This window comes from Bos grunniens, chromosome 8 (assembly GCF_055505025.1).
Source record: "Bos grunniens cultivar Pamir isolate PY7600 chromosome 8, Bosgru_T2T1.0, whole genome shotgun sequence".
Lineage (NCBI taxonomy): Eukaryota > Metazoa > Chordata > Mammalia > Artiodactyla > Bovidae > Bos > Bos grunniens.
The window spans coordinates 105,070,943-105,083,406 of NC_141172.1; the positions used below are offsets into that span (position 1 = coordinate 105,070,943).

A 12,464-nucleotide genomic window follows, 5' to 3' on the forward strand; every position below is an offset into this window, starting at 1 on the left:
AGAGGATGAGATGGTTGGATGGCATCACCTACTCGATGGACGTGAGTTTGAGTGAACTCCGGGACATGGTGATGGACAGGGAGGCCTGGCGTGCTGCGATTCATGGGGTCGCAAAGAGTCTGATACAACAGAGCGCCTGAACTGACTGACTGAACTGATTGAGCCTCTACTAGGCAGGAGGCACTGTGTCACACAATCATCTCCTTGGGTCCTTCCAACAACCGTGTGAGACAAGCCTGATTACCTTACTTCACGAAAGAGACACCTGGCCCCCAAAGATTACAATGGTTTTCTGAAGCTTACATACCCAGTAAGGCAGGCCTAGGACCCACGTTCTCATCTGGATTTACCATTGCCTTGCCGTGACCGATGGTGCTGCAAAACTAACAAGCGAAGGGATAGCTCCGTGCTGTTTCCTCTTTCCCAGATATTGTGCCAGGCGTCAGAGTGCTAGGATGACAAAGACTGTGTCACCTCCTTTGCCTTCCTAAAGCCTAGGGTGGGGTGCTCTCAAGTCACAGGCAGAGGTAGTTGGTTTGACAAGCACGGTGATAGATGGAGCCCCTTGTCTTTGGACTCAAACAAGATGGCCACCCACTCTAGCCCAGGAGGTCAAAGAAGGTTTCTCAGAACTTATCTATCTAATGATAGATCTGGCATGCCTAGAAGATATTTGTGGTGACCCTAATGTTTTGCTTAAACCAATAGAACATACTGTTTGGGTGGTGAGGGAAGGAGGGTTAGAAGTGTTCTTTGTGGCTTAGGGAAACCAGCTCAAGTTAAAAAAAAAAAAAAAAATCTCTCCCCAGATAACCTATGAGATAGTTAAGAATCACAAGGCCATCACTGATTTCCAGTGTGCAAGATTTGCTTGAATATGGGTCCAGCTTGGAATATAGAATTCTTTGCCAATGGCTTTGCAAGCAGGAGAGAAGTTGGGGGGGGGTGCTCTTCAAAGATCAATGCAATGTCCTAGTCATCGTAAGCACTGATTACAAGGCCCCATACTGGTACTCTGACACTTCCTAAAGCAACAAACTTTTCCCGTGTTAATTGCCTGGGTGAAAGGCAAAGTCTGAGGCCTTTTCCAGGCCGGGACTCCCAGCCAGTCTCTGGGGAAGGAGGGACAACTGCTGCACGCTCTACAGAGACATCCCAGGACACTTGGGTGGGCATGGGGACTGTGACTCTCTGGTCATCCACTGTGTGTGGCAAACCTGGCCCGCCCCCCTTAAGGTACCTTCCATGTTTGTACTGATGCGAAGGAGTAGGTGTAATTATCTCCATTTTCAGTTCAGTTCAGTTCAGTCGCTCAGTCTTGTCCGACTCTTTGCCACCCCATGAATCACAGCACGCCAGGCCTCCCTGTCCATCACCATCTCCCGGAGTTCACTCAAACTCATGTCCATTGAGTCAGTGATGCCATCCAGCCATCTCATCCTCTGTCGTCCCCTTCTCCTTCTGCCCTCAATCCCTCCCAGCATCAGGGTCTTTTCCAGTGAGTCAACTCCTCGCATGAGGTGGCCAAAGTATTGGAGTTTCAGCTTCAGCATCAGTCCTTCCAATGAACACCCAGGACTGATCCCATGAGAAAACTAAGATTCAACATCCAGAATAGCACCATTCAGGGGATTTTTCTATAATAGTGGAAATAGATTCTGTGCTGTCTGATCCAGTTGCCACTCACTCCATCCAGCTATTGAGGACTTGAAATGTGCTTAGTGTGGCCAAACAATGGAAAGTTTGTTTTCAATTTTTGTTGATGTAAACTGTCAAAGATAGAAAGATCAGAGAGAGATTAACCAGCGGTCCCCCACCTTTTTGACACTAGGGACAGGTTTCGTGGAAGACGCTTTTTCCATGGAATGGGACGATGGGAGGTGGTTTAGGGATGACTCAAGCTCATTACGTTTATTGCACTTTATTATTATTGCATCAGCTCCACCTCAGATCATCAGGCATTAGGTGCCAGAGGTTGGAGAGCCCTACTAAGGGACTTGTCCAAGATCACACAATTAGTTGGGATCATGGGACTCTAAACCCAAGTTTCTGTGACTAAAGGGATGGGAATTTTCCAGAAAGTGGTAACACATCCAGTCTTTCTGTTGTTAATCCTCCTTCTCTTCTAGATCTAATTCAGAGAGCGTGGCTCATTTTCTGCCCATCCTAACCACTGCAAAATCATCCTTTGGTGATGGAAATAATTCCTTAAAGTAGGAGGACGCATTTTTATTTCCTAGCAGCATAGGTCCCAGGCCTTAGAGTTCTTGACACCATGAAATGACACACCCAACGGAGAAGGCGGTGTTCTCTGATCTAAGGAAGATCAGATCTGAATGTGTGGAGGAGAAAAAACAGAAGGGCCAGAGCAAGGCACACGGAAGAACAGCATTTAGACCTTAGAAACTCCCCAATTCCCTTCAATCCACCATTTTAGAGTGGAAGTGTGATTTCCTAGACATAGTAGCAAAGTCTGGTTCACTGATGCGTCCTCTTCTTCCTCCCCTCTGACTTACTAACTTAACAGAGAAGATCTCAGCGAATGAGTCTGAAGCAGGAATTCTACTTTGTCATGAGAAAGACTCAGTAGGACAAACATAACGACCTCACAAATTTACATTGTTTGGAAGAAACAGAAACTCAGCCAGGGGAAGGGACTTGTCTGAGACCTAACCAAAAAGTTCATAGCCCCCAGAGGGCTTTTCCAAGTCCCAGTTGGGCTTTTGAAGCTGATGTGACAAATTTTCCTTCCATATCCGTTCTGCAGAAGCCAAGGTGAAGAGTGTGATGACATGAATAAGATCAATGGGGATGGCTGCTCGCTCTTCTGTCGGCAGGAAGTCTCCTTCAATTGTATCGGTAAGTCTGCCCTGTCTCTGGGCCTCACTGGAGAAGAGGACGGTGCCGCATGGCTAGTCAGTTACAAGAATAGCAATGGTTATAACTAAATGACGATTCACTCCTTTCTATCACGCATATGTATTGAGTGCCTCCTGGGAGCCAGACTCTGTTTTAGGCACTAGTGAATACAGCCATGGAAGCAGACAGACAGAGGGCAGGTATTCTGCTCTCCTGGAGCTTATGTTCTCATGGATGACGGTGGTAATGGATATCCCTTGTGATCTAGCTTCATCTTACATTTATTGCTCTTCTTCATGCCAACTGTCTGGGATATTTGTATAGACGTTTAAGGCTTTTATTCTTTCTTTAGAGATGAGAAAAATGTAGAAGCCAGAGAGCTTGTGAAACGTGTCCAGAGTCACACAGGTTAGGTTTGAAGATAGAACCAGGACTTGAACCTGATCTTGTCTGATTCTTGCACACAAGCTCAGCTCATTTTACTCCACAGCCTCCAGCCAGGATCCAGGCTCTCTGACTTGAGGAAGAGGAATTGCAGACCAGCCCAAGTTTAGAAAGCAAATGTCCTTTTCCCACCTTCACCGAGTCAGATGGGAAATTTGTTTTTGGAGTCTGGCTGGTCTTGTTGTTTTAGCCCCACTTGGGAGGCCCCTGGTCAGCCTGGGGGGTTGGTAAACAGACAGGGGTTGGGGGGCAGGGATGGAATTTTGAGCTGGCCCAGATGAGATCATGCTTCCTTTAAGATGCAAATCGATACCTGAAGATCAAAGGTCCCCTGGCTAATCCCCCGGGCTGGAGGTGAAAACTAATCACAATTCATTTGCAAGTACAAAAGACAGAGGTGCTCCGTCTAAGGAAAGGAGGAAACCCTTGGTGGGAAGATTTCTCTCTGAAAGGCAATTTTCTTGGAGGACAGAAGGGGAGGAAATGTCATTGGTTCTACTGTTTGAAGCACATCACAGAGCAGCTTTTAGACCTCCCTTCTCCTGGCATGCTGTGAGCCCTTTACCACATATCATTTATGGTGTGTTCCATTCTCAAACACGTTTATTGACCACTTACTTTCTCCTTGGCACCAAGTGAGGGCTGAGCAACACAATAGAGGTGCCCCACACCTGTTTGTGGATGGAAGAAAAGGAAGATACGGAGGGGGGAAGGACAGCAGAGTTTCCAGGCAGGGAAGTGCAGATTCCCCACCCCACCCCCACTCGTGATTTGAGTGTAATTCATAATAAAATCTTGATATGAACCTAGTGGTATAGTAGAAAGAGCCTTGGATTAAATGTCAGAAAACCGGGCACTCTGGTCCCAGCTATGCTGAGAACATGTTAGTTGAAACTGGCCAAGTCACCTCCCTAGTCTGGACTTCTGATTGACCTCCCATAAATTGAAAGGATTGTATTAGGTGATCTCTAAAAGCCTCACCTGCACTTCTGCTGTGTGCTTTCCAAAGTGCGTGACTATTTCTCATAATCGTGAGCTCTGCTTGAACCATCTCTCACCGTGGATGTGACCCTCATCACACCCAACAGTGCACTCATATCTTGCTGGATGATGTCCACCCATTTTACTAGCATTAAGACGGCATGTGGCTCAAGGGCTTCTGGGCAGAGTTAGAATGTGGTGAAGTTAGGATGGTATGGTCTGTGGAATAGGTCTGCAAGTTACAGTCCATGAGCTGGAACTGGTCTACTGCCTATATTTGTAAATAAAGTTTTCTAGAATGTACCAGGGGCCTCCCTGGTAGCTCAGACCATAAAGAGTACGCCTGCAATGTGGGATACCTGAGTTTGATCCCTGGGTTGGGTAGATCCCCTGGAGAAGGAAATAGCAACCCACTCCAGTATTCTGACGTGGAGAATCCCATGGACAGAGGAGCATGGCAACCTACGGTCCATGGAGTCGCAAAGAGTCAGACACGACTGAGCCACTAACACAGAATGCAGCACCATTCACGGATGCTCAGTCATGTCCGACTCTTTGTGACGCCATAGACTGTAGCCCGCCAGGCTCCTCTGTCCATGGAATTCTCCAGACAAGAACACCAGGGTGGGTTGCCATACCCTCCTCCAGGGGATCTTCCAGACCCAGGGATGGAACCCATGTCTCTTGCATCTCCTGCATCGGGAGATGGATTCTTTACCACTGCACCATCTGGGAAGTCCTAGAACACAGTACACCCGTCTTTTATTATCTGTGGCTGCTTCTTTGCTGCAACCATAGAACTGAGTAGTTGCAATGGAGACCCCAGGGGCCGAAGAGCCTAAAATATTTATTATCTGGCTCATTACAGATGACATTTGTTGGTCCACAGATTTGGGGTCTTTGATATTATTGGTTGCTAGAGATTAGTGCAAAGAGGAGATGAACATTATGACACGGTTCACCATTTCTTAGAAAAAATAACTGCATTTTATGCCCACAGTAGTGGGGCCTGGGAGACTCTGAGTCTCATCCTCTCATGCTTTACCTCTAGAGGCATTGCTTCCCCACCTACACTTTGGCCTGAGTAACTGGAATAGATCCTGATTTTCAAGCTGTGTTCACTGAAATGCTTAAGAGGGGGAAGAGTAAAGATAAGGAAGTTACCAAGAGGATGAGACTTGGAACCTCCAGATCTACTTTATATTGTTGTTTTTTAAGAATTTATTTATTATCTTTTTATGGTTGCACTAAGTCTTTGCTGCCGGGTGCAGGCTTTTTCTGTCTGTGCCTAGTGGGGGCTGCTCTCCAGTTGTAGCGCACAGGCTGCTCATGGCAGTGGCTTCTCTTGGTGCAGAGCACAGGCTCTAGGCGCGTAGGCTTCAGTGGCTGCAGCACGTGGACTCAGAAGTTGTGGCTCACGGGCTTAGTTCCTGCCCGGCATGTGGAATCTTCCTGGACGGAGGGAAACCGTGTCCCCTGCATTGGCAGATGGATTCTTAGCCACTGTACCCCCAGGGAAGGCCCTAGATCTACTTCACACACTATTATTCCCCAGTAGATCCTAAATGTTCTGCTGTTGCTGATGATATGTACTGAGCACCTATCATATGCTGGACACATTTCTAAAGTGCCATTCTCTTAACAACTCTTTCAGTACCCTGCATTTACAAACCAGGAAGCTGAGGCATGAGGAGGTGAGCTAAGGATACGCAGTCAAGTGGTAGAGCTGGGACTTTCACCCAGAGAGTCTGACTCCCGGGCTCACAGTGGTGAGCTTCCTGCAAAATATTTTTTTTACCAGACAGCTCTTGGTCTGGTAAGGCTTTGGGAGTGTGAGCAAGGAACATACTGCTATGGAACAGTTCACTTAATGAATTAATGGAATGGAAGACAGAACTGTCAGTGGTGTGGATGCTGTCCAGGGAAGGCTCTGTGTTCCCTCTGCCTGTTGACTGGTTGTGTTAGAGGAGGCACCTCAGTTAGGCACCCCCACCTCATCAGGTAGGAGTCCATCCTAGGGACTCTGAGGGACAGGACATTCCAGGAAGAAAGGAGTCTGTCCAGAGATCCCGGCGCCTAGGAACTACATTCCAAGAACAGACTCCATGGCTTTAGAGGAAGAAAAACATCTTCCTCTAAGAATAATGGAAAAACAGACAGTGAATCTGTGGCTCCCAAAAGATCCAGCTTAGATGAGTCAGAGAAATGGGACTGGAATGTGGGAGGCATTGCTGGGGCGGAGGTTGTTCTCATCATGACACATGTCAAGACGGTGGTCAAGGTGGTAGCCAGGAGAACAGGCTTGAATGAGACTTGGCTTGGGTTGACACCATGACTTAGATATGTGACCTTGGCTGAGCTTCAGTGTTCTCATCCAGAAAATGGGAGCAGGCCTGGGACTTCATTGCGGGAGATATTTACCAATGTTTGTGGGCACATTATTTGAATCCTTTTCCTAGATTTAGGAAAGAACTCTCCTTGTTGTAATAACAGTGAGGCAGAGCCCCACTGCAGAAGTTGGTAATGCAGAGACTTCCCTGGCGATCCAGTGGCTAAGACTGTGCCTTTCGTGCAGAGGGTGTGGGGTCAGTCCCTGGTGGAGAAGCTAAGATCCATATGCCTAGTGGCAGGAAAACCAAAACATGAAACGAAGCAATATAGTAACACATTCAATAAAAACGTTAAAAAAAGAAAAGAAGTTAGTAATAGCAGCCTTCTGCCTCCCAGTCCTCCTTGTAATTGAATGGGGGCATGTGACCTACCCTGTCCCCTGACCACCCGTCAGACACATCAATCTGAGAATGAATCAGAAGACAGGGACTCTGATTCATCAAATCAAACCAATTTGATGAAAATGGTGGGAGTGGCCACAACCCGTGTGTTTCCAAAGTACCCAGCAGTTGTGTGGCCACAGCTCTGAGATGTCTTCACAAGAACAGTCCTGGGGCTTCATCGTGAGCTCAAAATCCATCTTCAAAACACTTCTCCAGCCCTCCCAGGGAGTCTTCCATAAGTATCCAATATTTGAATAGATTTTGCTTGTTTGCTTGTTTTGCCTGACTTAGCCGAAGTTGGTTTCTGCTGATTGTCGCTTAGAAGCCCTACTGAATGTTGTTGTCATCAGATGCGGTGAGGTTCAGCCCCGTTCCTAGCAAGTGGAATGTGTTTGATGCACATCACCCAGTACTTCCCTCAGTGGGCGCTGAGATGGGGGTGGATATCAGCACCACCCACCACTTGTGGATACTCACCAGGTACCCTGCCCTGTGTCAGGCACCTTTGTTTAAGATGAGCCTGTAGAGGTCTGTTACATCCAGATGAGGGATCTAAGACCTCCTAGGATGCCTGAAGGGGCTTCCCAGGTGGCGTAGTGGTAAAGAATCAGCCTGCCCATACAGGAGACGTGGGTTCGATCCCTGGGCCGGGAAGATCTCCTGGGGCGGGAAACGGCTACCTGCTCCAGTGTTTTTGCCTGGAAAATCCTATGGACAGAGGAGCCTGGTGGACTATAGGCCTTGGGGTTTTGTGAAGAGTTCTGACAAGACTGAGCCCAGAGCATACACACAGGATGCCTTTACTTGTCCAAGGTCACTCATCTCAAAGAACTGTGATTCTATCTCCAGACTAAGTACAGAGCCTCTCTGCCTTCTCTCTGTGGCAGCTCTGCCTCCCTAGCTGAATGACCCCTTCACTCCCTCCCTTCCTTCCTTCTTTCCCTGCTTTCTTTCTCCCTTCCTTTCCTCCTTATTTGTTTTCTTGTCGCCGACCATCAAGCCGGGCTGATGTTTTCCCTGGCTCTGGTACCAGCAGTGTGAGGGTGGGTGGCAGATTTATGGTGGCATTCTCATTTACGCTGCAGAAGCCCACACATCCGGAAGTATTCCCAAGGTGCCAATGTGTTATTATGCAACAGCCCGGGACTTCCCTTTCCCACTGTCCCTCCCCTAGAGCCCTCATCCCCAACACATAATAAGTTGCTTGTTAATAGGAACACCACCCACAAGACCTCTTAGGCAATGAGGCTGCAACCCGGCAATGTAGAAATTATCTTGTCCTTTCTCCCCCTTTTCACATATAACATACCCCAGGCCTGAGGTTTTTGGTTAAAAAAATGTGGTATCATCAGTAAACTGATAACTCTCCACACCCCACCCTGAGCGACTCTGGCTGGAGGCATTGTTCGCAGAGTTGGGAATTCTGTGTCTAAAGCACTGAGTCATAAACTACAGACAGGCTGCTGATAAAAGCTGAAGGAGGGGAGGTAATGGTCAAATTAGTCAGACAAAGTGGGAAGCATCCTGAACAGGGCTTGTGCTCAGTCATATATCTCCAGCGGGTGCTGGAAACGTGCTGCCTTCGGAGATGACATTTAAGCCATTATAGGGGTTGCGATTGTAGAAGGCTCTTTATGCCACATTGGTTTACCGCCCCGAGTTCTTCAGGAGAGCTGGGGTCTCAGCTCAGACTTGAGAGCCTGGGCTGCAGCTTGGGATCTCCCCTTGGGGGGCGTCAGTTTCTCCCTTTGTGAAATGAGAGTGAGCCTGCTGAGGGTCAAAAGGCTCCTTTCCCCTGTCTGACAGTGAGGAATCCTCAATTTGTCAAACATCCATTTAAGGGTTTTGGGGTTTCAAATCCTGCTTGATGCTGATATATAGCTAAGCAAACAAAGCCAAAGACCTGCACGTTGCCTTTTGCAGACACAAACACACACGTATTCCCAGCCTGGCTCTCTTTCTCACTGCCTCCCCTCTCCCCTCCTCTCCCCCACCCCCTGCCATTAGCATAGCTTTGTCTCTGCTCAGGACACAGCATCCCCAGCCCTGTCCTAGAGCCAGGGCCAATAACTAAATTATCTGTGGGCAGATAAGGGGGGAGGTGGTGGGGAGGGATCAATCCATTTCCCCACCAGTCCCTGGGAGGGGCGGGGGTCACCACACCTTGTGGCCCCTCTGTCAGGCTGCCCTGGTCTGCTCCCAGCCAAGGTGAGAAAGGAAAACAAGAAGATGAATCGCTATGTCTTCTTGGTGGATATTCTGATGAGAGTTTAGGACAACACTGACTAAAAAGGAAAATAGCATCTGGTAGGGGGAGGGGAAGAAGCGGAAGCATGGGTCTGCTGGGAGTTGTGTTTATTATTATTTTTCTTTCTAACAACATGAAATCATAATACATGACCCACCTCTCACCTTACAAAAAAAAAATTGAAATAAAAAAATAAAACGTCTCCTGGTCATATGTAGTTTTTCAGACCTCCCTCCATGGAAAACACAGTGACTGTCGCCAAAATACCTTCTTGAAATAAAACTTCTTTTAACTTGGAGACCTGTCTTTAAAAGAGGGAAAGAGAAGTGTTAGTGGTAGTCATGGAGGTGGTGATAATGGTAGTGATCTGTCAGCTAGAATGGGTATCATGATTATGGGCATGGATTTTGGGTGAGAAGCAAGATCCAAACACAAATTTTCTCTGTGCCTCAGTTTGCTCATCAGTGAAATGGGTTAGTAATAGTCCCTGCCTCTCACAGTTGTTAAGATGAAATGAGGTTAAGTATGTAAAACATTTTATAAGTGATACCTAGCAGGTGATATGTATGTGCTTGCTAATGCTGCTATTGTTGTCATGGATATCATTAATTTGAAACTTATATCCATCTTCCCAGGAACCCAATGACATAAATGATGTTGATCCCAGTTGTGTAGAGGTTCGGAGAGGTTAAATAACTTGTCCAAGGTCACATAGCTAGGAAAAGCAGACATGGGATTCACAGTATTTAAGCAAAGTCTGCACACTTGACCGTGAAATTACTTCATTTATCAGGCACCCCACTGGACCAACCTCTGTGCCAGGAGCCCTTCTGTCAAATGGTTTCACTTACCCTTCCTGCAACGCTGCTTCCTCAGAATGAGACACCCATTTTTCTGATGAGGAGACTGTAACACTGAGCGTGTAGGTGAATTGTTTGAAGTCATACAGCCAACTGGGTCAGAGTAGGAGATTTTAACTCCAGTCCACTTGTTTTTAAAGACTGCGTCCAGCATCCAGATGAGTCCCACCAAAAGCTGTCGAGAGCCTCTCTTTTCCACTGTTTTTGCTGTGTTGCCACTGACACAGCAGGAAATGAAAGTGAATGCATAGATCCTTCCTGTGCCTTTTTCATGAGTCATGAAAATGACAATTTTCGGTTATCATCACCCTATAAACATTACACTGCACAAACCCCAGGCCCTTGACTTAGGCCATCCTGTGTTTGGGGCTGCATTTTTGTTTATAACAGCTCATCCTCCATTGAATATAGCCTCATTGTGTTTTAGCCTAGGAAGAGTTGGACACTTCAGTCCGTTGTCATGGCAATGTCAGGCCAAGGAGCCTGAGCTCAAAGGTCTCACTCTGGGGGTCGTCTTGAGCATCTCCCATCCTCTCTCTGAGTCCCAGTCTTCTGTTCTGGAAAATGGACACAATCATAACACAGTCATGTTGAGAGAAAGATGGAAGAGAGTCTGTAGAGTCTCTAGCACCGTGCATGGCAATCAGTAGACATGTCTACTGTCTCCCCCCGACCCCCCACCCCCATTTGCCATCTCAGTTGTGAGGGATGCAAAGACCACAGGCCCATCTCTGGGACAAATGGTCCTTAGCTGCATCCTCTCATCAGGAGATGTGACAGAGGCCCCTTGATCTCCGTCTCCCCAGCTGTCACGTGATGGGAGTGATCTAGATGAGCTCCAGGACTCTTCCAACCCTGACTTCCAGAATTTAAATCCCAGATCGTTATTGTTTTTAAACTGTGCATTTTAAAAGAAATGAGGGCTTGGGGAGGAGAAAGGAATTCCTTTAACCCAGAGGGTCAGAGGGGGTCACTGAGGGGACAAAGACAAGGGGAAGGGAGGCGATGGGGCGGAAGGCTGCCGTGCAGGGCGGTCTAAAGATCTGAAGTCCTCAACCGGGAGGTCTGATGGATGCATTCACACACCCTCGAGTCAGCACCGGTTAGGATCAAGCCTGCCATCCAGCCTCAGACCGAGGCTTACCACCTCCTTTAGAAGCCCGGGAGGCCAACCCCACAGAGAGGCCAGTCAGGAATGAAAAGAAACAGGATGGCCTCAGATGCCAGAAGGGAGGAATTCTCGCCCTCCGTCCAGGTTGTCCTCGTGACTCCCAGGGACGGGTCAGGCTCCAAAAGGACTCAGAGCTTTCCTGAAATCGAGGAATTAAGAGCACACTTTGATGTGCGTGTTTGAAACACAGTCCACATCCAAGACAGGTGGATCTGGGTAGCCAAGAACAAGGGCTTCTCTGTGGCACTTAAAGGGACCAGAAAGTGGACTGCCCCCGAGGTGCCTTGCTGTGCATCTGTGTGGTCAGGACGTCAGGTCCGAGAGAGCCCGCAGAGGGGAGAGGCCTGGGGGCGGGAGTCTTTCCTAGTCCCTGGCTTTCTCTCCTCTTTCTTGAGGATCATGGTGGGTCGGTCGGAAGAGACATTTAATATTCATGAGCTGTGATCTCCACTTGAAGGGAGTGTGCCCTGGGGGAGATTGAAATATTAAGCAAGTGGGGGATATAGGCCTAATTGTATCCTCCTCTTCTTTTCGGGTAGAGAAGTAATGTGCTTAAAATAAAATGATGGATGGGCAGTCAGGACTGTGTGAAACCCCACTGCTATAGTCTGCAGAATGGAGCGGCTGTGGGCGCTAACATAAGCCCGGCCAAGGATGGTGCAGATCAGCTGCTGGGTCACATCATGCACTTAGTCACACAGTTATTGATGTCTGCTGGGCGCCGAACACCGTGCTGGTGGCAAGGGAGATGTCCGTGAACAAGAAAGGCCAGGGAGGCGAAGGAAATAGGCCTGGCAATTATTGAAATGGAATTGTTGGAAATGCCGCTGAGTGGAAATGTATAGGGGTGCGTAAGTGATGGGCCTGGAGAGGCCCCCTTGGAGACAGGACCTTCAAGCTGAAACGTGAAGGTTGAAGAGAAAGTGGACAAAGTAGGGAGATGGGGAGCAGGGTGATGGAGCGAGGCTTGCAAGAAGCTCAGACTGCTAAATCCTCGAGGCAGGAAAGAGCTTTCGAGGAGTTCAGAGAAAGTCATCATGGCTGGAGAGTGGTGAGGGGTGGGAGGGAAGAGGTTGGACCCCGCAGGTTCTGGGGACCCTGGGGAGGTTGCTGTTCCTGGCAGGAAA

The 12,464-nt window shown here is 48.1% G+C and overlaps 1 protein-coding gene and 1 long non-coding RNA gene across 5 annotated transcripts in view; one reads left to right on the forward strand and one right to left on the reverse strand.

Moving 5' to 3' along the window:
- PAPPA (pappalysin 1) overlaps nt 1-12,464 on the forward strand; it is a 267,221-nt gene that overhangs the window by 121,715 nt on the left and 133,042 nt on the right. For all 4 annotated transcript variants that reach the window (XM_086413907.1, XM_086413905.1, XM_086413906.1 and 1 more), the window contains one exon: nt 2,768-2,859. In XM_086413907.1, the coding sequence (XP_086270033.1) occupies nt 2,768-2,859 (92 nt within the window). The remainder of the gene's footprint in view (nt 1-2,767; nt 2,860-12,464) is intronic.
- LOC147367873 (uncharacterized) lies at nt 9,404-10,627 on the reverse strand. The gene is made up of 2 exons (XR_015168768.1): nt 10,158-10,627; nt 9,404-9,611 (listed from the first exon to the last, which is right to left on the reverse strand). It is a non-coding gene; the product is annotated as an uncharacterized LOC147367873 (long non-coding RNA).